Consider the following 24,901-nt stretch of genomic DNA (forward strand, 5'->3'; position numbering starts at 1 on the left):
AGTGTGAGCCAGTCTGGTGTTGATGTTTATCCTGTTTTCAGGACTAACGGCTCAATACGCTCCATGTGGCCGCGCAGGTGTCGAGTTACTAAACTCCCATTTGGCTCCTGGGTCACTAACAGATCCCTCATGGCTCCATCTGTGCCTCAACTTTCTTTAACGGAGAGATCGATGAAGGCGGGGGGCACGCTGTGACCTCTGACCCTCTATGCACCAACAATCTTGAGCTGTGGGTGGTGATGCCGAGGTCTTTAACCGATACATCACTTCCTCATCCTCCGTTTGTGTCTCCGTCCTTCCTGTGGGCAGACGGAGCGACGAGCAGACAGGAAATGGAGGAAGAGACGGAGGTGGAGAGGCCGGTGAACAGCTGAACGTGGGTCAGAAATTCCGGCAAGCGTCGGGCCGGTTCATGCAGTGTCGGACACTGGACGGCTGACTTCTCAAATGAAAAAGTTTCCTGACCTCTGAAATGCTGCACTTCTACATGTCAGAATTGTTCAGTGGTGGAAGATCCTTTACTTAAGTAAAAGTAGCAATACTACAGAGTAGGAATACTCTGTTACAAGTAAAAGTCATGAATTAAAAATGTTACTTAAGTAAAAGCTCAAAGTCTTTCCAACAATGTAGCAAAAAATGTAAACAAACTAACATCCATTTCTATTGTAATATCCATTTGTATGGTATTATACATTATATATTTTGTGATCCTGTACGAGTCCTGTCAGTGGAGCGTTATTCTCGGTCAACGGAAGAACATTTCCAGGATAAAGCTCGACATCCTTTGTCGCTCACCTTCAGCTTCATGTGTGTTGTGGTTCTCAAACTCTCTTCGCTTCGGGAAACAACTATTTTTTTGAGCTAACAAGCTACACGCTGAAAATCAGTCAATCATCATCATCAAAGTCAAGTTTTGAAGAACGTTTTGATTCAGCCCGGTCTCACGGCAGTTTGTGTAAATGTCACGCTATTTTTAATCTATTCATACGTGTTCACAGGGACGTTCTCATTTTTTACGTGGTGGCCAGCATGAAAATGTGAAGTAATGTATTTCAATGGGAAGCATATTCCGTGGTCACAGCACGAAAATGGTAGGGAGTAGTATGAAAAGCCGAAAATCCGCGTAGGGAGGTTGGTCGGGGGGGGGGGTGGATGGGTCAAACAACACGGGACTTTCACACGGGCGAGCGGGGATCGCGTCCCGCGTGTGGCGTTTTGTTTCCCGTAGTCTTCCTAATCACAACCGTCCCGTTATTGTCGTGCGTCCCCAGCGGCCGTCTCCTGGCGTGTGAGGCGTCCTTTCCCTGTAGTGTTTTTCCTAAACCCAAACTCCGCCATCCCGTTATTGTCGCGCGTCCCCCGCGGCCGTCTCCCGGCATATGGGGCGTCCTTTTCTGCCGTCTCCCGGCGTGTGAGGCGTCCTTTCCCCGTAGGGTATTTCGTGCTGGCCACCACGTAAAAAACGAGAAAAACATCCCCGTGAACACGTATCAATAGATTCAAAATAACGTGACATTTACACAAACTGCCGTGAGACTGGGTTGTTTGATTGTGCAACAAGGCAAGCCTGCTTGGTTCTCTCGGGGAACGATTATAAAGATTTAATAATATATAGGGAGCTCAATTGGAAAGAGTGTGCGCCCCATGTACAGAGGCTACAGTCGCCGTGGGTTCAATTCTGACCTACCTTTGCTGCACGTCCTCTATCTCCCCTTTCATGCCTAAAAATTAAATAAAGGGGAGACATGGACACATGGAAATACACTGGTAAGTGATAATGAGGTTTAACCATGTATCAGCTAATTTAAATAGCTCACGTTACTGGATTGTGTCAACAGTTAACTTCATTTAATATTTTTAATATTTGCAAATGCTCCACCAAAACAAGTTCCTTCCCGAGACTATTTAGCAGAGCCACCGTCGCTGCGTCCGGAGCTCAGCGCCGCCCAAGACCGTTGTGATTGGTTTAAAGAAATGCAAACAACCCAGAGCCAACTATACTGTAATGCAGTGTTTCTCAAATGGGGGTCCGTGTCCCCCTAGGGGTACTCTGGAGGACTGCAGGGGGGACGTGACATTTTCTGCTAAATGTTTTTCAGTTACAAGGCTGTAGTTACTTCTGTCTTTTTTCTCCAAGTTTGTCGCGTTTTTCAAAGTATTTGTCGCTATTTTTGAAGTTTTTCACCTCTTTTTGAAGGTTTTGTCGCTGTTTTGACCTATTCTTGCCTTTCTTCATTACTTTTTTAAGTTCATAAAGTTTTTTTTTCAGCTTTTTTCAAAGTTTGTCGCTTATTTTAAATTTTTGACTTTTGTTGCCCTAGTGTTGCCTTCCTTCTTTCTGTGTGTTTTTTTTTTTTTTTTTTTAGTTTGTGACTATTTGACCTATTCTTGCCTTTCTTCTTTCTACCGTCTTTTTCAAGGTTTGTCTTTTTTCCATCAGCATTTAAATGTTTTCCAGGTCCAAGTCTGTTGTTTACTAAATCTATCGCTGACATCGCTGTATTGTTCCTCTATTATATAGACTTTTTATTCTACCAAAAATTATTTGCGCTGGTTAAGGGGTACATAGCTTAAAAAAACTGTTCAAAGGGGGAACATTATTGGACAAAGCTTGAGAACCAGTGCTGTAATGCATCTGTGGTGTAGCCAGACCTTATTCCACAGCGCTGTGGAGAAACGTCTGGCAATGAGCGACTACTGGAGCGTAGGTGGTGTATTGGGTGTTGAAAGCTGCCGGGCTTCGACCCAGCAGACTGTTGGAGCTAACCTCTCGTTGGGTTTCCTTTCTGTAATCAGCGCTGTGGGATTCTGCCATGCTCGGCCCCCGGCTCAAACATCTGATTCAGACTAAATAATGAATCCCCCCCTCTCAGAGTGATTCTAAAGTACCGGGATTAACGGCAGCTTTACTTCCTCCTTCCCCTTCTGTGTTTTATCAAATCTAAGTCTTTTTCTCTGGCTCGTGTCGTCTAATCATGAGAAACCCTGAGAGCGGTCTGGACTGTCTCCAGAAACGTTGCCTCTGTCCCAGCAGTGGAATGTAACAAAGTACATTTACTCCAAAACGGTAGTAAAGTCCAATTTTTAAAAAAGATACTTGTACATTACTTGAGTCTTTTCTTTTCATGCCACTTTCTACTTCTACTCCGCTACATTTCAGAGAGAAATATTGTACTTTGTACTCCACTACATTCATCTGTTACAGCTTTAGTTACTAGTTACTTCACACATTAAGATTACTGCACACAAAACACATGTAGTTTATAAAATCTGATGTTTTTTTATAAAGTAAACTAGCCAACAATATAACGGCTACAAGTCCAGCTGAGATGATCAGACCATTAAACACACAACTGGCTGGATCCTTTACACTTTCTACAATGGGAGGACGTTTCTTTACTTTTAACACTTTAAAGTGCTCATATTATGCTTTTTGGCTTTTTCTCCTTTCCTTTATTGTGTTATGCATTTTTTTTGTGTACGTTATAGGTTTACAAAGAGAAAAAGCCCAAAGTCCCCCCCAAAGGGACTTACCATCTCCAACAGAAAACACTGTTCACAAACTGCTCCAAACAGCTCTATTGTAGTCCAGCCTTTACTTCAGAGACACACGTGGTCACTTTGGAACACACGTTATAATGCTCGCCTAGCTGCTAGCATGGCACGCCCTCATACTCTGCTTCTGACTGGCTAGTAGTCCTTACCTAGCTACTGTCAGGGCACGCCCTCATACTCTGCTTCTGACTGGCTAGTAGTCCTTACCTAGCTACTGTCAGGGCACGCCCTCATACTCTGCTTCTGACTGGCTAGTAGTCCTTACCTAGCTACTGCACATGTGCGACTCCCAACAAAGCTGGAACAGAAGTGATGTCTCACTCTGTAGCTAAAACAGAGAGCTCAACACACAGGGAGAAAAGAGGAGCTGCAGCAATGTGCAGTACAACAAAAATATGGTGTTCTCTGAAAATTAAGCCACATAAACTTATTGTGGTACAACCTCTAAATCAATTATGAACCTGAAAATGAGCATAATATGAGCACTTTAAGTACATTTTGCTGATGATACTTACAGACTTTTACTTAAGTAACATTTTCAATGCAGGACTTTTACTTGTAACAGTATTTTTACAGTGTGGTATGAGTACTTTTACTTTAAGGAAAGGATTTCTATACTTCTTCCACCACTGCTGGTCTCTCCAGACAATTACAACAACATGCAGAGAACACTTTCACTTCCTCAGCGGGAGTCGAGCCAGTTTGTGTTGCTGTCTCTGAGTAAACTGACACCAGAGGCAAGACGGAGCATGCTGCCTCTATCAACGCCTCCTCGGATTAAAGGCCGACTCAGAGCCTTTGAGAGCTCCAAGTAAGTGTGAAAAGAAGTCGAGGGAGGGAGCAGCGAGACCAGAGAAGAGCTGGAGTCTTTAGATTTAACCCTCCTATTGTCTAAGGGTCAAATTTACATTTTCTATATCAGAAATATGGGTTTCTTTCAACCAAATTGCCCAAAGTAGTAAAATGAAGGATCAGTTATACTTTCATTGAATTTTGGTGCTTATAGAAATGTAAACCAGAGTGCTCTGGCCCGTTGAATCAAACCGTCTCATAGAAACCAGTTCTGCAACTGATGATTACTTTCATTGCCAGTTAGTCAAACAATTAGTTTCTCTATAAATCCTTTTATCATTTAGTCTGTGAAATGTCAAAAAAAGTGAAAACAAATGCCCATTACAATCTCTCAGAGCCCTGGTGTCTTCTTGCAGCTCGTTTTGGGTCTTAAACCCAAATTTACCATCAAAGAAAAACACATTTGAGACGCTGAAACTACAGAATATTTGGCTTTTTTTCCTTGAAAAATCACTGACACGATTCATCAATTAACAAAAATAGTTGCCAATATAATTACTGTCGCACGACTAATCGTTTCAGCTCTAGAAATTCCGTTTATACACTTCATATATGTACTAACAAAATCTGACTGATTTGAGGGTTGAAATGTGTATTTTTTCTCTATTCTATTTCTCTAAAAAAAAAAAAATTGTCCCCCTGCTTCCAGTCTTTGTGCTAAGCTAGGCTAACATGACGCACAGAGATGACATCCCTGTTCTCATCCGACTCTGAAAAAATGAACGGTATCCCAAAACGTTGGACTGTTCTTGCCACACAAAGTACTTCACCCAAAGTCCTCATGTTGTAGACGCTGAAACCAGGGTATAGTTGTGTGTTTTTGGCTTGAAAAACGACTGAAACGATTCATAATTTAACAAAATAGTTGCACATTAATTTACCGTCCATCGCTAATCGTTTCAGCTCCAGAAATTACGTTTATAAACTGCATACTAACGTGAATAAGACAGACTTTGAGTGTTCAAAAGTGTATTTCTTCTCTTTTGATGGATGCTAGGCTAGCAGTTTCCACCCGCTTCCAGTCTTTGTGCTAAGCTAAGCTAGTTGTCTATGTCTAGCACAGAGCTCTTCTCGACTGACAAAATGAGGGAACGGCATCCCAAAAAGTTGGACTGTTTCTTTAAATAACAAACACTCTTCCCATGTTTTGGAGACACAGCTGGTTGCTAGCAGATTTTGTGGCCACCAAGACTTCAGCTCTGTGATCACCGACATCAGAAGCAACCGCCAGAAACACGACACACAAAGCCGCTGCACCACCTGCCAACACGCCACCTTAAACCACATATTGTTGCTCTCCGTCTGTCTGCACTTGTTCAGGCTCCGGCTTTGTTCGTCTCGCCGGAAGGAGAGTGAAAGAGGGATTCGCTGTCAGGCGGAGAAGAGGTTAAAAGTATTAGCTGCTCTTTTTGTGAGCACACATGCTGTCATCGGAGGGGATGACTCGGCTGAATGACACCGTAATAACACGGTGTGCTTTCAGCCGGGGGACAGACGAGGACGCTGGGAAGACGTTTGCGGGATGAAGTCACCGTTGTGTTGAGGCAAGTTGGGGCGGCGATGAGGGCCCTGAATCACTCTCACAAAACACACAACAACAACGCCAACGGCACTTCCCAGAACATAAGTCAACAAACTAGTTGTTAGGGAGCTTTAAACTTCAGTTTGACTTTTTAGAAGGACGGGCAAGAGACGTGCAGACATTCAACACGTCAGAGTGACCTGACAAACATGAATGACCTCATGCAGGATGACTACAGACTATTCAGGGTTTTTGCTTCAAGAGAAGTTGGAAAAAAACTGCTTTTAACTTTAGTGACCTGACTCCTGGAACTAATTACAGCACTTCCTTAAAAATCAACTCACTGGTGCCTTTTGGACACTTCAGAAATCTGGTTTTAAACTTGCAAGCTTCTGCTTGTAACTGCTTTACATAATTGTAATTTTTTTGCATTCTTATAATCCTAAATTATTTATCAAATCATTTTTCCAAGTCAGAAAGTTTTTCGTCTTTCCATTTTTCTTATGGTGTCTTACGGCTTTTTGTCCTTGTAATTTGACTCAATGTTATAAATAAGGGCCGCCCCTCAATGATCTCGAGTATAAATAAGGTTGAATGATTGAATGAATGACAAGAAGTTGACGAGCATCAGGAAAGGAAAAAAAACCTCAAATGTAAACTTCAACAAACGAAAATCCCCCCAAAAATGTAGCAAGATAATCTCTGTGTGAAGTCAAAAAGAAAATAAACTTTGTATCCGATTGAAGGCAAAGCTTTATTTTCTCTGAAGATGTCCAAAAAATGACAAGCAGCTAAAACCAAGAGGGCGAAGGTGAAGAGGTGAAAGCTCTGAACGTTTCTTTGGGACCAGATGAGCTGGGAAAGTATTCTGGTTCTTGCCGGGAGCAAAATTGTTGTAATGTAACATAGTTCCCACATTAGTATTTAAGGTCACTTAAAGGTCCCATGACATGCTGCTTTTTGGATGCTTTTATATAGACCTTAGTGGTCCCCTAATACTGTATCTGAAGTCTCTTTTATATAGACCTTAGTGGTCCTCTAATACTGTATCTGAAGTCTCTTTTATAGAGACCTTAGTGGTCCCCTAATACTGTATCTGAAGTCTCTTTTATATAGACCTTAGTGGTCCCCTAATACTGTATCTGAAGTCTCTTTTATATAGACCTTAGTGGTCCCCTAATACTGTATCTGAAGTCTCTTTCCAGAAATTCTGCCTTGGTCCAGAATTACAGCCACTAGAGCCAGTCCCACAATGAGCTTTCCTTAGGATGTGCCATTTCTGTAGCTTTAAATGCTATGGAGGGGAGATATCTCTCTCTCACTCTCTCACTCTCACAGAGAAAGGGGAGGTAACCTTTCTCCTTATGACGTCATAAAGAGAAGATTCCAGATCGGTCCATCTGAGCTTTCATTTTCTCAAAGGCAGAGCAGGATACCCAGGGCTCGGTTTACACCTATCACCATTTCTAGCCACTGGGGGACCATAGGCAGGCTGGGGGAACTCATTAATGTTAAAAAACCTCAAAGTGAAATATTAATGCCATGGGACCTTTAATGTACAAGTACAAGTTGCCTTTGTATTAATAAACCTTGTAGTTATGTACTACTTATTATGTTCAGTAATAAAATTGGTATTCTCATCAGCATATCAGATCTTTTCGGCATTCTCAGGTTCAAAAACTTATGCGCAACAACTCGTATGAAATCCTACAAAATTGTGGCAAAAAGATTGTGGTTTGGGTTAAAACAGCGGTGCCCTTAAGTAGAACTCCTGGGACACGAACACCCGTTTCCTGGGTAAAAGTTTTGGTTTTTCTCCTTAACTTCTCTTCGTACATGAATTCCGCTCCCCGGCTTAAAAGCCCTGTGTTTTAGGACCCACCCAATGAAAGTTCATTAAAAAGGAACACGCCGACTTATTGGGATATTTTATATTCTCAGAAGGCGAAGCACCGCTACTTCTGCTACTTGGGCTGAGTGATTTGCTCGCAGCACCTGAGAAGCCCCGTGTTGGGGGGCAGAGAGTTTGTCTGGAGTTCGCTTACTCACTCCGCCCAAGATGCAGAGAGTAGCAGTGCTTCGGCTTCTGAGAATATAGTTCCCAGTATGTATACGGTTAGAAGATGGCTGTGTCTCATGTGACCTTGTTATTTGTGCACACTGTGACTAAACACATCACATGTAAAAAGTTCAATCTCTCCAGAAAAACGCAATTATGCGACCGCATAATTCAATGCATAATCGGCCAAAGTCCGCATATTTATGCAGGGGCCGCATTTTTTCAAATACGCCGCACTTCCGCTGCATAAATTGCCGATTTCCGTGCAAAATATGCGGGGCTTGCATGATTTCATAATCCCCGCATTTTCGTTGCAAAAAAGTAACATATCTTAGCAGAAAGTTGAAAAATGTTGCGTTTACTTCACACAAGAACAGCCGTTTTCCCGTTGCCATGGGAGCGTTATGAAGTGACGTAATTACGTGACGTGAACATCAGCGAAAAGCTGCAAACCCCGCGATGAAGCCATGATGAAACCGCAATTTTTGCAAGTTCCTGCAATTTCATCGTATAAAATTGCATAAATATCCCGCATATTCCATCGCATTTTTTAAGAAAACGTGCCGCATAATCAAGGATTTTTGCCCACAACAATCACAAAAAAACTCATTGGGAGCAGTAGGCTAGTTGGAGCCGGTTACCTCCAGGATCTGTGCTAAGCTAGGCTAACGGTGGGGGCATCAGACAGAGTTACAACACACACAGAGATGAGAAGGGTATGTGTGGACTTATCTAACTCTGGGGGATACGGGGAATAAGACAAAGTCCCAATAAATCGGCGTGTTCAGTATTCGGCTGCAACTAATAATTTACCTTGTCGATTAATCTGTGGATTGATTATTTTCTCGATTAATCAATTAGCTGTTTGGTCTCTAAAATGTCAGAAAATAGTAAAAAACGTTTCCCAAAAGCCCAAGATGACGTCCTCAAATGTCCTCAACTTAAAAGATATTCAGTTTACTGTCATAGAGGAGAGAAGGAACTAAAACATGTTCACATTTAACACGCTGACATCACAAGTTTTTTACCTTTATCTTATAAAATGTACTCAAATGATCAGTCGATTATCACTTATAGTTGGCGATTCATTAAATAGTTGACAACTAAATCGATCAATCTTTGCAGCTCTAGTGCTGGATCTACCAGAGGGGAGATTCTGCCGTCTGTGTTTACGTCATTCTGAGGCTGGTCCGCTCGCACAGACATGACTCCTGGAAACAGGAAACCCCGCTCTGTTTACCTTCCCTCAGTCCTTTTAATGCAGACAACCTGGGAGGGAGGGAGGGAGGAAGGGAGGGGGAGAGTTCAGCGCCCCCATCACTCACCAGCAAACTCCTCCCCAACCAAACATTCCTCAGTCTCTTATCTCTGCGTATCGTGAACACCGAGGACACCCACCCGTGTGTGTGTGTGTGGTTCAGGGGTCAGAGGTCGCGGCAGTTTGTTTTGAAGTAGGAATGCGTCCTGGATGACATCACCCAGAGAGAGAGCTGATTAAAAACAGACGGGCAGCCTGGCTCGGCCAGCGGTACTGCGTCTGATAACATGTTGGGTACCGAGATACTGTAGAGATGATACGCAGGCAGCTCCTTTGTTGATTTGGAGAAGGCCTGAGTGGCCAAAACACCGTCAGAATTGGGGCTGCGCGATATGAGAAAAATATCTAAATTGTGATTATTTTGACTGATATTGCAAACGCGATATGATTCACGATATTGGAGGGAATTGTCATTTCTGTATCACTCATTTTTACTGAAAAATATCAAAAATACCACCTAAAACCCGAGCTGAATGAATGCAACTAAAAGACTTTTTCTCAGGTCTAATGATTGTAGTCGGACTTCTTTAACAAGTTTTGTCTTTGAGCTTTTTGAGGGGAATTTATGTATTATCTGCTCTAGCTTTTCTAACGTTTTAGACACAGATAGTGATAATAACGCTCCAAAATGATGTGATAAATAAGACACAAAACTATCACAAAAGGACACAAACTGACGCCAAATGACCAGAGACCCAAAACAACCCCAAAGAAAACAAAAAAATTATTTTTGTTTCTTTGTTCCAACTTCCAAGTGGCCGATAGCCTCCGTTAGTCATGAATACATGATGTTAAAAGATGTAGAAATTACTCATTCTTGACAAAAGGTAAAAGAGCTGTGCGTGCGCACATTTGAATAATGTTGGGCTGTAAATGGGTTGAGGCTTTTAAAAAGCTGTCAATCAAAATGTACTAGTCGGGCTCGGGCCTTGTCAGGCCGAACTTTTAAGGCCTGATTACAGCTCTAACACGCACCTAAGTCTACCACAAAGCTAGGGGGAACGCTGCTTAGTTACACTCTCCACTTAAAATATGCTGTCTTTTGTTGGCAATGTTCAGCTTCGACAGGTTACAGACAACAAAACTGTTCTGGTGACATGGCCCTGACCAAAATCATATTTTCAAAACAAAGGCAGGTGTTGCGACGAGACTAATGCAACTCTTTAAAAAGCCAATGAGCCGTTTAACGTCTCTATACAGAGACAACAGAGCCTGGTGGTGCTACGGGAGCACGAGCAAAAAGACCTTAAAAGTCCTTAAAAGCTACAAGGATGTGACAGTAGCTCAGTCAGTAGGGAGTTGGGCTGGGAACAAGAGTTGCTGGTTCAAGTCCCCATACGGACCAAAGTATGGAGAGGTGCCAGTTCACCTCCTGGGCACTGCCAAGGTGCTCTTGAGCAAGGCACCGAACCCCCAACTGTTCGGGGCGCCTTTCCATGGGCAGCTCCCCTCACTCTGACATCTCTCCATTAGTGCATGTAGAGGTACTGAGCATGTGTGCGTAATTCAGGCCTGTGTATAATGTGTTTAATAACAGAGTGAAAACATAATTTCCCTTGCGGGATTAATAAGGTATAAATTAACATTACTAAAATCAAACGGCCCTTTCATCACTTTAAGCCTGGCTGTTACACTTCATAAGCAGCACGTTATTGTTGTTGGTCAGTGTTGAGCTGCTATTTAGTATCCTGTTGGGAGTTTAATCTGCAACAATGGATCATATTTATATTGGTGTAAAATCTTAATTTGAAAATGAACTATAGCTATTATATAGTACAGTAAAAGTATGCTTTTTGACATTTTTAATGTTTTGGTTGCTTATTTTGGAAAAATTGTTATTTCTTCTGCGTTTTGTCGCCTTTGAGGTTTTTTGTGACAATTTAAGGTATTTGTCGCCATTTTCTAGGATTTTCCCCCAAAGACATTTAAAAGTAGTTGCTTTTTCTGACATTTGTCAAATTAAACTCTGATATTGTACGGTTTAGAAGACTACGTGTGTATTAAAATAAATACTAAAAACAACATTTATTTTTAGCAATGGGCATGAAAAAGAGGACAAAACGTTGATCTTTTCCCTTGGGTTCTTTCCCTGGATTAACTTGATATTATTAACCAAAAAGATATAAAGTGAAAAAGTTCAAAACAGCCTGTACAGACACAAATATAAAAGACTCAACTTTAACCCTCTTGTTGACCTCGGGTCAAATTTGACCCGTTTACAAAAACTTTCTAAATCAGAACTATGACAAAAGAATGTTGAAAAAAAAGCTACAAAAACACAGTAAAGACTTGTTAAAAAAATGACTAAAAATTTGAAGAAAAAAAAACGCCCCAAAAGTGAAAAAGAAATTGAAAAAAAAACAAAAATGTTGAGAAAAGTGTAGAAAAAGAACAAAATGTGACAAAAAAAATAAAAAATAAAATCTGAAATAGTGACAAAAAAATACAATCAAAAACATCGCCAAAGGTGACAAAAAAATTGTGAGAAAAATGTAGAAAAAGAACAAAATGTTGAAATTTCGACCCAGAAAAACACAAAGTTGCAACATGAGGGTTAAACCTTTTAGGCCAAATTTGACAAGGTCTTTCCGGTGCTGCTGAGGAACTAAAGGCTACTAAAATGGATCAAGAAAACTTGATCTGGGTCAAGAAATAACTTTCAATCTCAATCTATAAACCGTATAAATACATCTAAATCCTTTAAAGTGCCCATATTATGAAAAAAAAAAAAAATCACTTTTTCTGGGATTTGGGGTGTTATTTTTTGTCTCTGGTGCTTCCACACGCATACAAACTTGGAAAACACCATCCATGCTGTTTAGAGTGAGATACGGTTTCTGAATGTGTCCTGCCTTCAGTCTCCAGGTGAGCTGGTCAACATCTGCACGGCTTTCTACGTCACTAGCCGAGACGAGGGGCCTAGGGGGCTAACCGTTAGCATGCTAGCTCGTTCTCAATGGCAAAACACTGCTACAACACACACAAATTCCCCCTAATCTACAAAATAAATTGTAAAGAACTACTTCCATGTCCCTGTTCTGCAGGTATTCCACAAAGTTGGAAGTGCGCCCTCGTTTAGAAGAAGTCTCCCGGCTAATCCTGCCTTGTACTACTGAAGTTGGAAAAACAGCTAGCTAGCTCATGTAGTCCTTACCTAGCTACTGAGCATGTGGTCTTACCTAGCTACTGATCATGTGGTCTTACCTAGCTACTGAGCATGTGATCTTACCTAGCTACTGAGCATGTGATCTTACCTAGCTACTGAGCATGTGATCTTACCTAGCTACTGAGCATGTGGTCTTACCTAGCTACTGAGCATGTGCGACTGCCAACAAAGATGTTCCAGCAGTGAGAGGTCTCACTCTGTAGCTAAAACAGAGACCTGAACACAGGGTGAAAAGAGGAGCTGCAGCAATGTGCAGGACAACTAAAATATGGTGTTTTTTTAAAAATTAAACCATGTAAACCTATTCTAATATAACCCCAAATTACAATTATGAACCTGAAAATGAGCATAATATGGCCACTTTAAAAGAGAAGTTGTGAATTTTCTAAATGACAGTAAACTACGTAAACAGGATCAAGTTATTGTCTGAGGAAGACCGTTTATAAAGCAGCACAGATTACTTCAACGCCTAAAAATGGAGAATGAATCACGCTGTCTGATGTGGATGATGGATGTCCAACAGTTGAGCTGACTAAGACGACTACGTACGTGGTTGCGAGTGTTTTCGGAGTGATATCATAACTGCTGCGGGGCTCCAGACTGATGCCATCTGCTGAGTGGACTGAATCACAGCAGGATGCCTCCTCCTCCTCCTCCTCCTCCTCCTCCTCCTGTTATCTGCTTCAGGAACACACAGCCAGACCTCGGCTCTCGCTGTGACTCAGAAGTTTACGCCGAGCTCTGATTACGACACCCTGACGAGGCTCGCAGCTCGAGAACTCAGAATTATTTATGACGGATCCATGCCATGAGCTTTCTCAAGAAAAACTCTCGCATTGAGAAACATTCACTCGTTTGTCGAGCATCTGACGAAATCGCTCCGACTGGAACTTTAGGTCTTTGACCTAAATCAAGGACGTAACTTTGGGTTTAACATTTTGCGACAAAAACTTCAGAATAAGCCCAAATTGACAAAGATTCACACGTTTGTCGAGCATCTGATGAATCACTCCAACTGGAACATTTGTCTTTGACCTAAATCAAGGGGTGAGAGCTCAAAATCAAAAGGCGAGAAACTTTGAAAAAAAATGGTCCCAAAAAATAAGTGACAACAAACTTCAGAATAAGCCCCATTTGCTTATTGGGGGGGGGGGGGGGAAAACACACCCCTATCCCCCCAGTAAATTACACCTGTGACCTAAATCATATTTCGATGAGTATGTTTAGACTAGAAGAAAAACCAACAAACCAGACATTCATGAATTAATTTTCAAAATAAGAGACCTGACGACAGTCGGAAATACGACCGGATCCAAAACATGAACGACTGAACAGAACCGAACCAACAGAATCTCACGGCTGATATTTCACTAACAACCAAAGAGCTGGACAACAGATCAACATTCAATTTTAGACAATTAGCAGTGGCTTACTAAGAAGCTGTGAACCACAATCCCAAACTGGCAGTTTGATTTTCTGTGTCCTGAATTGTTTACCTAAAGTAAACTTCTTTGACTTGTATGAACATCATGTCTTTCTTTTTTTTTTTTAATATTAGTTTTTCTAAAATTATACTTCCAATATATTTTGCCTTACGCACTGTATCGAAATACATTGCGATACATTGAATCGTGATCCATGTATCGTGATACGTATCGTATCGCCAGATACTTGCCGATACACAGCCCTTTTTACACAGTCTTTTTATACTAGAGACTTATCCCTAACCTTTAAAACCTTAAAGATGTAACATTAGAAAGTGCTGTCGGCAGATTTTGTTGGACAGTCAGACTTTCCTTGTTTCCAGTCTTTGTGCTAAGCTAACCGTTAGCTAGAGGAAGCTTACTGGACCGATAGGACAGTTGTGCTTCTCATCCTACGCTCCGTTAGAAGGCAAATACACAGACATACAAGTTGAGTTGCAAGACTTTTTGGGGATGTTGTCAAGTCTTAACCCTCGTGTTGTCTTCCCGTAGACCTTAACGCAACTTTTTGTTTTTCTGGGTCAAAATTGACTTGACTTTTGTCACTTTTCCTCAAGTTCTTTGTCGATTTTTTTCGGACATTTTTGTTATTGTTCTGACCAAGTTTTTGAAGCTTTCTCCGACATTTTGTCACTTTGACATTTTCTCACTTTTCCCGAAGTTCTTTGTGTTAATACTGTTTTTATGCAATGACTGGATGTGTATGACCATGTGTGTTCATGTATACTGCTAATGCTGCTATATTTTTCTATTTATTCTTTTTAAATAACATTAGGACTTATATTATATTTTTATAAACTCAATGAATTGATGCACTGACTGGAGAGCACTTTAAATTTCGTTGTATCTGTGACAATGACAACAAAGACCTATTCTACTTTGTCAATTTTTCCAATGTCTTTGTGGATTTTTTCTGCGTTGTTTTTGGACATTTGTTGTTTTTTTCCTACATTTCTGTCACTTTTTGCAGTGTTCTTTAATAATAATAATAATAATAATAATAATAATAATAATAATAATAATAATAATAATAATAATAATAATAATCTTTAAATGCTATAAAATTAAATAAAAACACCCAAATTCAATGAAAAAAGTGAACTGATCAGTTATTTAACTTGTGAAGAGCGTTGTAGGGAACCATCCACGTTATTTGTTTTGACAATTTGGTTGAAGGAAATCCAAATTTGTGAATAGAAACTTTTTGAAAATGGGTCAAATTTGACCCGAGGACAACATTAAGTTCACACCTTTAGTTATTACTGATGCTGGATCAGATTATAGAGCCAATCACAATGTTTGTTTACATTAACTTCCTGGTAAAATAAACTCCTGCGTCCCGAACATTTAATTAACGGCGTTGAGCTAACGGGGTAGAGAAACAACTGGATATGCTCTTATCTCTGAACTTTTCAATGTAATCCTCTCCAGAATAACCCCGACTATGACGATGTAAAATCCAAAATCATTTCTCTCTCTCACTCCAAACTAAAGTGAAAAGTTGGCGGCCCTGGATTATATTAAATCAGCCCAGTAACGGTTCAGCTTGACAGACGGAGAGCGTCGGGAACTACAACAAGAATCGCATAAACCGACACCTCACAAAAAGACAAAAGCCCTGACAAGAAGATTGACAACTTCTACGACCCCGTTGGTGACCAATAGGAGCGCAGAAAGCTCTTTAACTGTAAACACCGAGAGGAGAAAGAGGACTGATGCTGTCATCAAAGACGGAGAGCGGCGATTGGCCCGGAGGTCCAATGTATCACGGCAACAATTTACGACCCTGTGGTCGACCTTTCTGACACAATAACCGTCTCAAATGACGGAAAAATCCCGACGTTACAGTCACGTAGAGCAGCAGGATGAGCTCTTATCTCTGCCGTTACAAACCACTGGAACCTGACACCGGATGAAAAGAAAGACAGGACGTGTCGCCACCAGAGAAACAAAAAGACTGACTCACTCAGGCGACCTTTCACCTCTGGCACAGGTCAGCGAGACCACTTCCCCTCTCCGTGAAACCGCCTCGGGCCGTCGTCTCAAACCTCCCGGTTGGTCTAAACTCACTGGCTCGATTCAGCGATTTACGACACTCACTCAAAAACACGCTTGTGGCTTTTAAAACTGAAAATAATTAACATTACTGAGCAAAATTTAAAGATTAATATGGTTCTTTTGTTATCATTTCATGCGAGTGGATTATTTCAATCCCAAATCCCCCCAAAAAACCCTCCCTGTATAATCCCACTGTTCCCATTTAGACTGACATGTTTATCACACAAAAACACACACACTGGAAACATGAAAACGCTCCTTTTATCCTCATCTGCAGATATGAAATGCTTGGCCAGATTTCTCTCCTCTGAGCCGGATAAAAGCTAGAATTTCTTTTTCTACTCTTGAATAGATTTACTATCCCGGTTATTGTATCCCAATTGTCTTGCAAAAACAGCTGCGGGTGTGGGTGAGAGAGGGTGAGCAAGCTGTCTGTATCTGTTTTTTGTATCTGTGTATTTGCATCTGTGTAATTGTATCTGTCTATCCGTCTGTGCATTTGTCTCTGTGCAACAGTCTCTGTATCTGTGTATTTGTATCTGTGCATTTTTATTATTTGTGTATTTGTAGTGTATGTTTTTGTTATGTTTGTTATTTTTATGTAGATGCTAAATCTCAAGGGGCTATCCTTTCAATAAATTCAAACCGAATTGAATGAGTGTGTTTGTGAGATCTGGTTTGTTTTTTTTAAAGAGTGTGTGTGGTGATTAAAGATTAACCTGAGCAGCTTCTTTCTGTGTGTGTTCAGCAGAAACAAACAGAAACCAGCAGCAGAAAGTGAAAAACACACAATCGATCACATACCTTATCAGGTTCTGTAAACCCTGTTTGGTGGAGTTTCTTCTCAGCACAGCGTTGGACATGTTGGCCTCTTTATCTTCTTCTATTCCGTCTATTTTTCCTTCGTCTCGTCGTCTCCTTCTGGTAGAAACACAACAGATCACACACACACACCGGACGCTGAGAACAACTTTCTCTTCTGTTCAGTTAGTTTCCACCTCGACACTGGAGGCAGCTCTCTGTCCTGCGGTTGCACCAAAGCCCAGAGCTCAAAAACAATGTGTGTGTGTTACACACCGTTATAGACTCTTCTGGTAGTTACACACACACACACACACACACACTCGTATATCACACACAGGTTTCTCCTCTGCAATGCTTGCTGGGAATGTGTCAGCAGTGCGAGTGACTCCCTACTCTCTTGGAGGCTAGGTTTTGAGTCATTACACCCCCCTCCCCTCCAAACACACACACACACACCTCCCTCTGTCCCACACACATCCCTCTGTCACAAACACACACAAACACAGAGACACACACCTCCCTCTGTCTCTCACACATACACCCCTCCCTCTGTCCCACACACACAGACACACACACACACACACACACACACACACACACACACCCCTCTGTCCTACATGTGGTTTTCATTGAAGAGCTCAAAGCAGCGGGGCCCAACATTTCTCTTTTCTTTGCTGCCTTTCTCTGTTATGCCGGGTCATGTGGTCTTCCCTGAGGGGGAATGAAAGACGATAAACCCCCTCCAAAAAAAAAAAAAAAAAAAAATATTCCACTACTGAACCGTCCCAACATCTCAATCTCCCTCCCATTGCCAGAGCAGCAGTTTTGCCGAAAACGGTTTGTGATTTTCTCTCTCTTTATTGCAGGCATGGAGGAAAATGTATTCCATCACTAAAAGTATACATGCCACAAAGTCACGGTTCGGTTCATCCCGAAAGTTTAGGAGTCACGGTTCAGTGTGAGTTCGATAACGCATAAGGATCCATTCATTTTAATTTATTTTGAACAGACGAAAGTAGATGATGTTTGGGCGGTAACAAGGGATTACGGGACACAAGGAGCTATAATTTCAACAGTGTTGACGTATTTCTGTAGGCTGAACCGAGTATTAGCATCACTCTGGTTGCTTCCACAAAAAGCCAACGGGGTTTTTGCAAAAAAAAAAAGTTTTGAATCAACAAGATAATCTTCACAAATTACCAGTTTTTCTATTTTTAAAAGCGTAAATGCAACAAGCAAAAGTAAAAAGATAAAGTTGGGCTCTAAACCAAATAGACCACTAGCTTACAACTGATTTCACGTGTTCGAGGTGATGACATTAGCTTTGCTCCCGTCAATTCCTACGGCCACTAGAGGGCGCCGACATTACAAACAAACGAGTCGTAATTGCTGCTTGAATGAACAACTTAAGTAGCCGTTTTTCAGGGAAAGAGCCAATAGAAGCCCATGTAAAAATACCCAATTTTAAAGCAGAATTAACCATGTTTACAGCTTAGTACAAAAGAAAACGTTAGTCTCCAAAGCCTAGGTAACTTTTTCCTGACAACTTTTAGGGTGCAAATTTTATTTATAATTTACCCGTTTAAAAGGTGCAGTAGGTAAGACTTATAAAACTAACTGTCATATTTGCTGAAACTGACCCTATGTTGCAGTAGAACTACATGAAGTAGGTCATTTAAAAAAATATCCAGCTCCTCTGGCACCACCTACAGTCTGTAGTGAGATTTGCAAAAATCCACCGCTCCCTGTTCAGATGCACCAATCAGGGCCAGGGGGCGTGTCTAACTGCATGTCAATCACAGCTCATGCACACGCATTCATTCTCCCTTGTGGGGGGAGGGGCTGAGAAGTTGTCAATGTTCACATTATTTGGCTAAGTCCTGGATCTTCACAATCCTACCTACAGCACCTTTAAATTATATTACGGCTTAAAGTTATATATAATTAAGGGCGTGGTCACCTAAAGTGATAGGTGGCCTCAGCTCCACCAACGCTGCCACCTCTTCGCCTATTTTCAGATTAGAAATTTGTCTTTCAATAATGCAAAAGCAAAGAAAAGCTGGGCAACCGTTTCAGTACTGACAACACGTCACAAACCGTTTATTTAAACTTGGAACCCTCTCCCGAAACACATCCGTGACTGCACCAATCTGTCCATGTTCCAATCACCAACACGTTCTCACGCTCATCTCGTAACATATGGACGCTTGGTCAGGTTCTTATTGACGCTAAAAGTCTCCTTTAGCGCTATAAGTAAACGCGCTTGGTCGGGACTATTGCCGTCCCTTTTGACGCAGTTATGTTAAGGAAAAGGTCGTGGGTGGGCGTACGGTTCTGTTACACACGGGAAGAACAGGATGGTTGGGTTTAGGAAAGTGTCGTGGGTGGGCGTACGGTTCTGTGACACGCGGGAGGAAAGAAAAAAGCGACTATAGCATGCAAGCGTGACAAGCAGGACGTGAACCCCTCTCTCCTGGTGAAAGTCCTGTGTTTGACCCATCCACCCCCCCAACCAACCTCCTTACATACTACTCTCTAAATCCTCTCTAACTGCTGCTCTCCCCGGGGCGTTACACAAACACGCTGAAAGACGCCTTTTTCGTCACATCAGACGCTGACAGCCACTGTCCAAACGTCCTTATTTTACGAGTTCGGAGTGAGAACAGGTTGGTTACACATGTCAACTCAACTTTTTACAGCTGCTTTTAATGTTTAATAATGTGTGTATTTTAGTGTGTGAATGTTCTTAGTGTGTGTATTTCCTTTTATTAACATTGTAAAGCGCTGTACAAATAAAATGCATTATTATTATTATTATTATTATTAGAAATGCCTTTTTATTACCACGAGTTTACAGACACGTCGCTGCTGATTGGGTAACAACTGTGACACAGCCAATAAACGAGAGACACGCCCACCAAACATCTCAAAACTTGTTGCACACCGTTCCAAGATAACATGTCGTTCGAACCAGAAGCCCTAACGGTGCACACTATTTTGAGATTAAAAACAGGCCTCTTGCAAACTTCCGTTTTTTTTAAAGTCAAATTAATAATTCCTTTTTAATCTCTCGGTGAGATATACTGCTCGGCTACATTCTTTTGCCGAGCGCTCTCCGGTCATCCAACCGTCTCTCTGCTCGTCACACAAACAAACTCTGCGTCTTTGTGTTCGCCGACCCCTCCCCAAAACCCTCACACTTACGTAATCAAACACACGGCTGTTGCTAAGGTAACCCAGTCATCACCATTCACCCCTGGAGTGCTGGTATAAGTCTTGCTTGGTGGCACGACAGACAAAAGGGCATTCTGGGAAGTGAATTCATGGCCCCTCTTCATGCTCGTACTCGTAAAAACAGAAGTGCGGTTTCCAACAAACACTGGCTGACCTGAACACAACCTCGACACTCGAGACGCTAAAACAGAACAAAAAAACATTAAAAGGCTGAACTGTTTCCAGCTACACAATCTGAAAATACACTCACTAATTTCTAATCACATCTGTATATATTTGCATTCATTGTTTCTTAAAAAAAATAAACTGATCCAGTGATTTGATGAGGGGAAAAAGGCCTTCACTGCTGTGAAAACTGAAGCTGCAAAACAGATTTTTAGGAAGTGAAGAACACAACGGACCGAACCGTTGGTCTAACACAACAAACATTGTCAAGATGTCACTTTGGGCTCTGGGTAATTGTGACGCCATTTCACAATATCGTCACTTTTGTAATTCAATGAATTAATGGAGAAAGTCAGCAGATGAATCCAGAATTAAAATCATTAGTTGAAAATGAGCTCCAGCTCAACCAAGTCCAGCAGTAAAATCCTTCTTTTACATTAATGCCCCACACACACACACACACACACACACACACACACACACACACACACACCTGAGTATTTCACAATCTGCTCAGTTACTGGGATTCTCACCCACAACCATTTCTAGGGTTTACAAAGAATGGTCTGAAAAAGGAAAACATCCAGTATGCAGCAGTCCTCTGGGTGAAAACGCCTTGTTGATGCTAGAGGTCAGAGGAGAATGGGCTGACTTATTCAAGCTGATAGAAGATCAACTTTGACTCAAATAACCACTCGTTACAACCGAGGTATGCAGCAAAGCATTTGTGAAGCCACAACACACACAACCTTGAGGCGGATGGGCTACACCAGCAGAAGACCCCACCGGGTACCACTCATCTCCACTAAAAATAGGAAAATGAGGCTACAATTTACACAAGCACACCAAAATTGGACAGTTGAAGACTGGAAAAATGTTGCCTGGTCTGATGAGTCTCGATTTCTGTTGAGACATTCAGATGGTAGAGTCAGAATTTGGCGTAAACAGAATGAGAACATGGATCCATCATGCCTTGTTACCACTGGGCAGGCTGCTGGTGGTGGTGTAATGGTGTGGGGGATGCTATCCTATCAGTATGGGCCAACATTTCTAATGAAATGCTTCCAGCACCTTGTTGAATCAATGCCACAAAGAATTAAGGCAGATCTGAAGGCGAAAGGGGGTCAAACACGGTATTAGTATGGTATTCCTAATAATCCTTTAGGTGAGTGATGATGTATGTACAGTATATACGTGTGTATGTATGGACTAAATGTTATGCCTCTTGATACGCGAGTGTGACTGTATTGTGCTGTCTTTGTCTTATGTCTCCAGGACCCCCTCGAAAACGAGATGCTTCATCTCAAGGGGCTATCCTCCTAAAAATAACATTTCACATATAGATTTGTTAATAATGATTATAATGATTAGTTTCCGCCCTGAATTCGACAACCTTCGTACATCCCAGACATGGCCGTTTTATCTCAGCCACCCTCTCTGCTGGAAAACAAACGGGTCCATCCATCAGCTGCTAACAACGCTCGCCGTCTGTTAGTTCACTTTCAGCTCAAAGCAAACGGCCCGTTTGGCGTTCTGGTTTATCTGCAGACACCAGGCAGCGACGGAAAAACACTCCAGCCTCCATCAATCTACTGCTGTTCAACATTTAAGAGGTTAAAGTGTCTCTTTCTAATGTCTCTTCGTAGCAGAAGCTGTTTCCTCAGCTGTATTTACAGTTCAACACTAAAACACACACACTTCATTGGGTCGTAAACTCTCAAAAGGCTTTCTGCACAACAAGCTGTATCAGACGTTACCTTCTGTTTTTCTTATTGATGTAATCTTTGTTTTATTGCAAACTAGAGTTTAGAGTCTCAACCCGAGCCCGACCCAGACCGGACCTCGGGTCGGGCTCGGGCCGTTATTTTCCGCCACATCCTCGGGCCGGGCCCGACCCTTGATCAAGCAATTTATTTTTATTTTATCCATTACCTTATTATCCTATTTGGGTGGGGAGAAAGCTATGCCATAATCAGAAATTTTATTTATTTATTATTTATTTATTTAATAAATTTATTTATATATATATATATATATATATATATATATATATATATATATATACACACATATATATATACACATACACATACATACACACACACACACTATATAAAAGTAACAAATGTGTACAAAAGTTAGGCTGCAGTTACAAAATGCAGCACTTTATGCGCGGAGTCTCCTCCTCTCGCACGCATCACACCGGGAGCTTGAAGATGTAAAGAAAAAAAGAAAAACAGGAGAATTACCTTTGAGCGAGTGTGGAGGAAAGTCGGAGGTATGGAAGCAGTTTAAACAAGTCGTGGGCAGTGACAATATGTTGTTCATCATTGTTTCTTTTTTTTTTTACGTTTCTTCATTCAGATCCATTTGCGATCCGTTCCATTCTGAACAAACAGCAGTTTACAGCTTCGTCCTTGTTGTATTATTCTAAACAGATTTCTGCAGTTCAAACAACTCTGAATTGTAGTTGAGAACGTCAGTTATAACGGCCCACGTATTAAAAAATTGTCGGGTTTAAATCGGGCTCAGGCTCATAATTACAGTTAATGTGTCGGGCCGGGCCGGGCTCGGACACAACGTGCTTGGGCAAGTTCGGGCTTGATTTTTTGGGCCGATCTAAGCTCTATTGCAAACTAGCATTCACTATAAACACTAATACTACTACTGATAGCCGTCTTCAGGGTGTCTGTATATTTTATAAGGAGAGACGGACAGACAATGAGCTCTTTAATATTTAGGAGTTTTTTGTAATCTCGACATTAGAAGTTTGACCTCATTAAATCACAAACTAATAAGGTCTCAGCTTCAAACAGACTAGTTTAAGCAGGTTCGTAGGATATCATACGAAATTACGCCGACCGGTCACGTGACGGTTAAGCTTAGCTAACAAAAGGCGACTGTGAGCCGGGTACCAATCACCGTTAAGGTAACCCGTCATGCATTGGCAACAGTTAAGTTAGACACCAAAACGACTTGTTAAGATTAGAAAAAAAGTTGTTTTTTTTTCTAAACTTAGCACAAAAAGTAAGGAAATTTGTGTCTGGTAGATTATTTCTCTGTGGTAACAATGCTTTTTGGCAATAAATCTTATACCGTTGGAAAGCCTGTTTATAGTGGCCGGGTTGGCTCAGTGGGTAGAGCAGGCGCACATATACTTGGAGGTTTATGCTTCGACGCAGAGGTCCAGGGTTTCGAATTCGACCTGTGACGGTTTCATGCATGTCTTCCCCCTCTCTCTCCCCTTTCTCACCTAGCTGTCCTGTCAAATAAAAAGAGAGAAAAAATAATCTTTAAAAAAAGAACGCAGTTTAGTTTATTGGGAATGTAATGTTGTTAGGAGACCGGGTTGAACCATAAAATTGTCAGTAAAGTTTGTCAAAATGTTTCCCTTTTTCTAGAAGTCCTGGAGGCTCAGCTTCTGAATTTTAACAGTTATCCAGGTTTAAATAAAACGTGAAAAAGTCTGTTTTGCTTATTTGTCTGAAGCAGGATTAAAACTGCAGGTCATCGGGAACAAAAGAGCAACTCATTCCTGCAGATTCCCTCCCTCGCTCTGAGTGAGGAGTGATCCATTAGAGAGCTCAGGGAGTGTTGACCCTGAAACCCAGAAAGCGTTCCTGCCTCTCGTCCGTTCTGATGCCAGGGCTGCTCTCATCGCCTCCCACTCAGAGGCTTCGCTCGGGGCACGGCCGACAGAGATCTCCTCGCCTGACACTGAGCGCCCGACAACCCCGAGCGCTCCCCGGCGGATGAGTTCACACAAGCTGGAATTCACTCACAAGTTACTCGAGAATGGGAACTGACCCGTCAGCAGAGCGCTTTGGAAGTGATATCAGAAAGATATATTACATCTTTTTAGGTTGGAGTGTTGTGAGAGAGGCCTTCGAGCAAAATCCGAATGGAAAATCTCATTTAGAATTTCACGAGTGGTCCACGTGCAATCAGCCTCTCTGTATAGAACTTCGTCATGTTTGAGTAGGCCTGGGTACAAAATTCCGACCGACCGAATTGCCTCCTTAGTATGGAAAAATGCCTCATCATCATCCAATCAGTGTTGCTAACTCTTTTCCCAATGAAAGTGGCTAGCTAGTTTTACTCCCATCCAGCAATGTTGTGTGGACTAGCCAGACCTTCCTCCGCGACACTGTGGAGGAGGGTCTGGCAAAGCGAGACTAGTCGATCCCAATAAACGGCATAATCAGTCGCAGACAAGGCAGTCGGGACTCACCCGAAAATGGCGAGTGGGATGAGCGTGACTAAGCCTTAGGGATGAGCGAGTACAGCATTATCTGTATCTGTTAACCATATGAATTATCTGTATCTGTATCTGTACTCGGACTGGGCGGGGCCTAACCCGGAAGTGGACAGGATTTAACCCGGAAGTGGGTCGGGTTGTCTTGAAATAGGCGGGGCTTTAACCGGTATGTTATTTTAAGCATGCAATTGATATGGGTTGATCAGAAATTGTTATATTTATTGCTGATTAGAAAACTATTTACATGACAGCATCAGCATTGAGCTTCAGATCAATGGTTCTGATCACAATAACAAACAAACTACATACACAACAAGTTTTACAATAATGACTACAACACCAGCGGTTGCAAAGTTGTTTTTTTTTGGTTCTTTGTTATTTTTTTTATTTTCACACCAGGTATGTGTGTGTGTGAGTGTGTAGCTA

At 41.7% G+C, this 24,901-nt stretch overlaps 1 protein-coding gene across 2 annotated transcripts in view; it reads right to left on the reverse strand.

The window, feature by feature from the left end:
* lsp1a (lymphocyte specific protein 1 a) overlaps positions 1 to 24,901 on the reverse strand; it is a 58,908-nt gene that overhangs the window by 29,646 nt on the left and 4,361 nt on the right. For both annotated transcript variants that reach the window (XM_031279843.2, XM_031279839.2), the window contains exon 2: positions 16,819 to 16,932. In XM_031279843.2, the coding sequence (XP_031135703.1) occupies positions 16,819 to 16,877 (59 nt within the window). In that variant the 5' untranslated portion in view covers positions 16,878 to 16,932. The remainder of the gene's footprint in view (positions 1 to 16,818; positions 16,933 to 24,901) is intronic.

Source organism: Sander lucioperca, chromosome 7, assembly GCF_008315115.2.
Source record: "Sander lucioperca isolate FBNREF2018 chromosome 7, SLUC_FBN_1.2, whole genome shotgun sequence".
In the NCBI taxonomy this organism is placed as follows: domain Eukaryota; kingdom Metazoa; phylum Chordata; class Actinopteri; order Perciformes; family Percidae; genus Sander; species Sander lucioperca.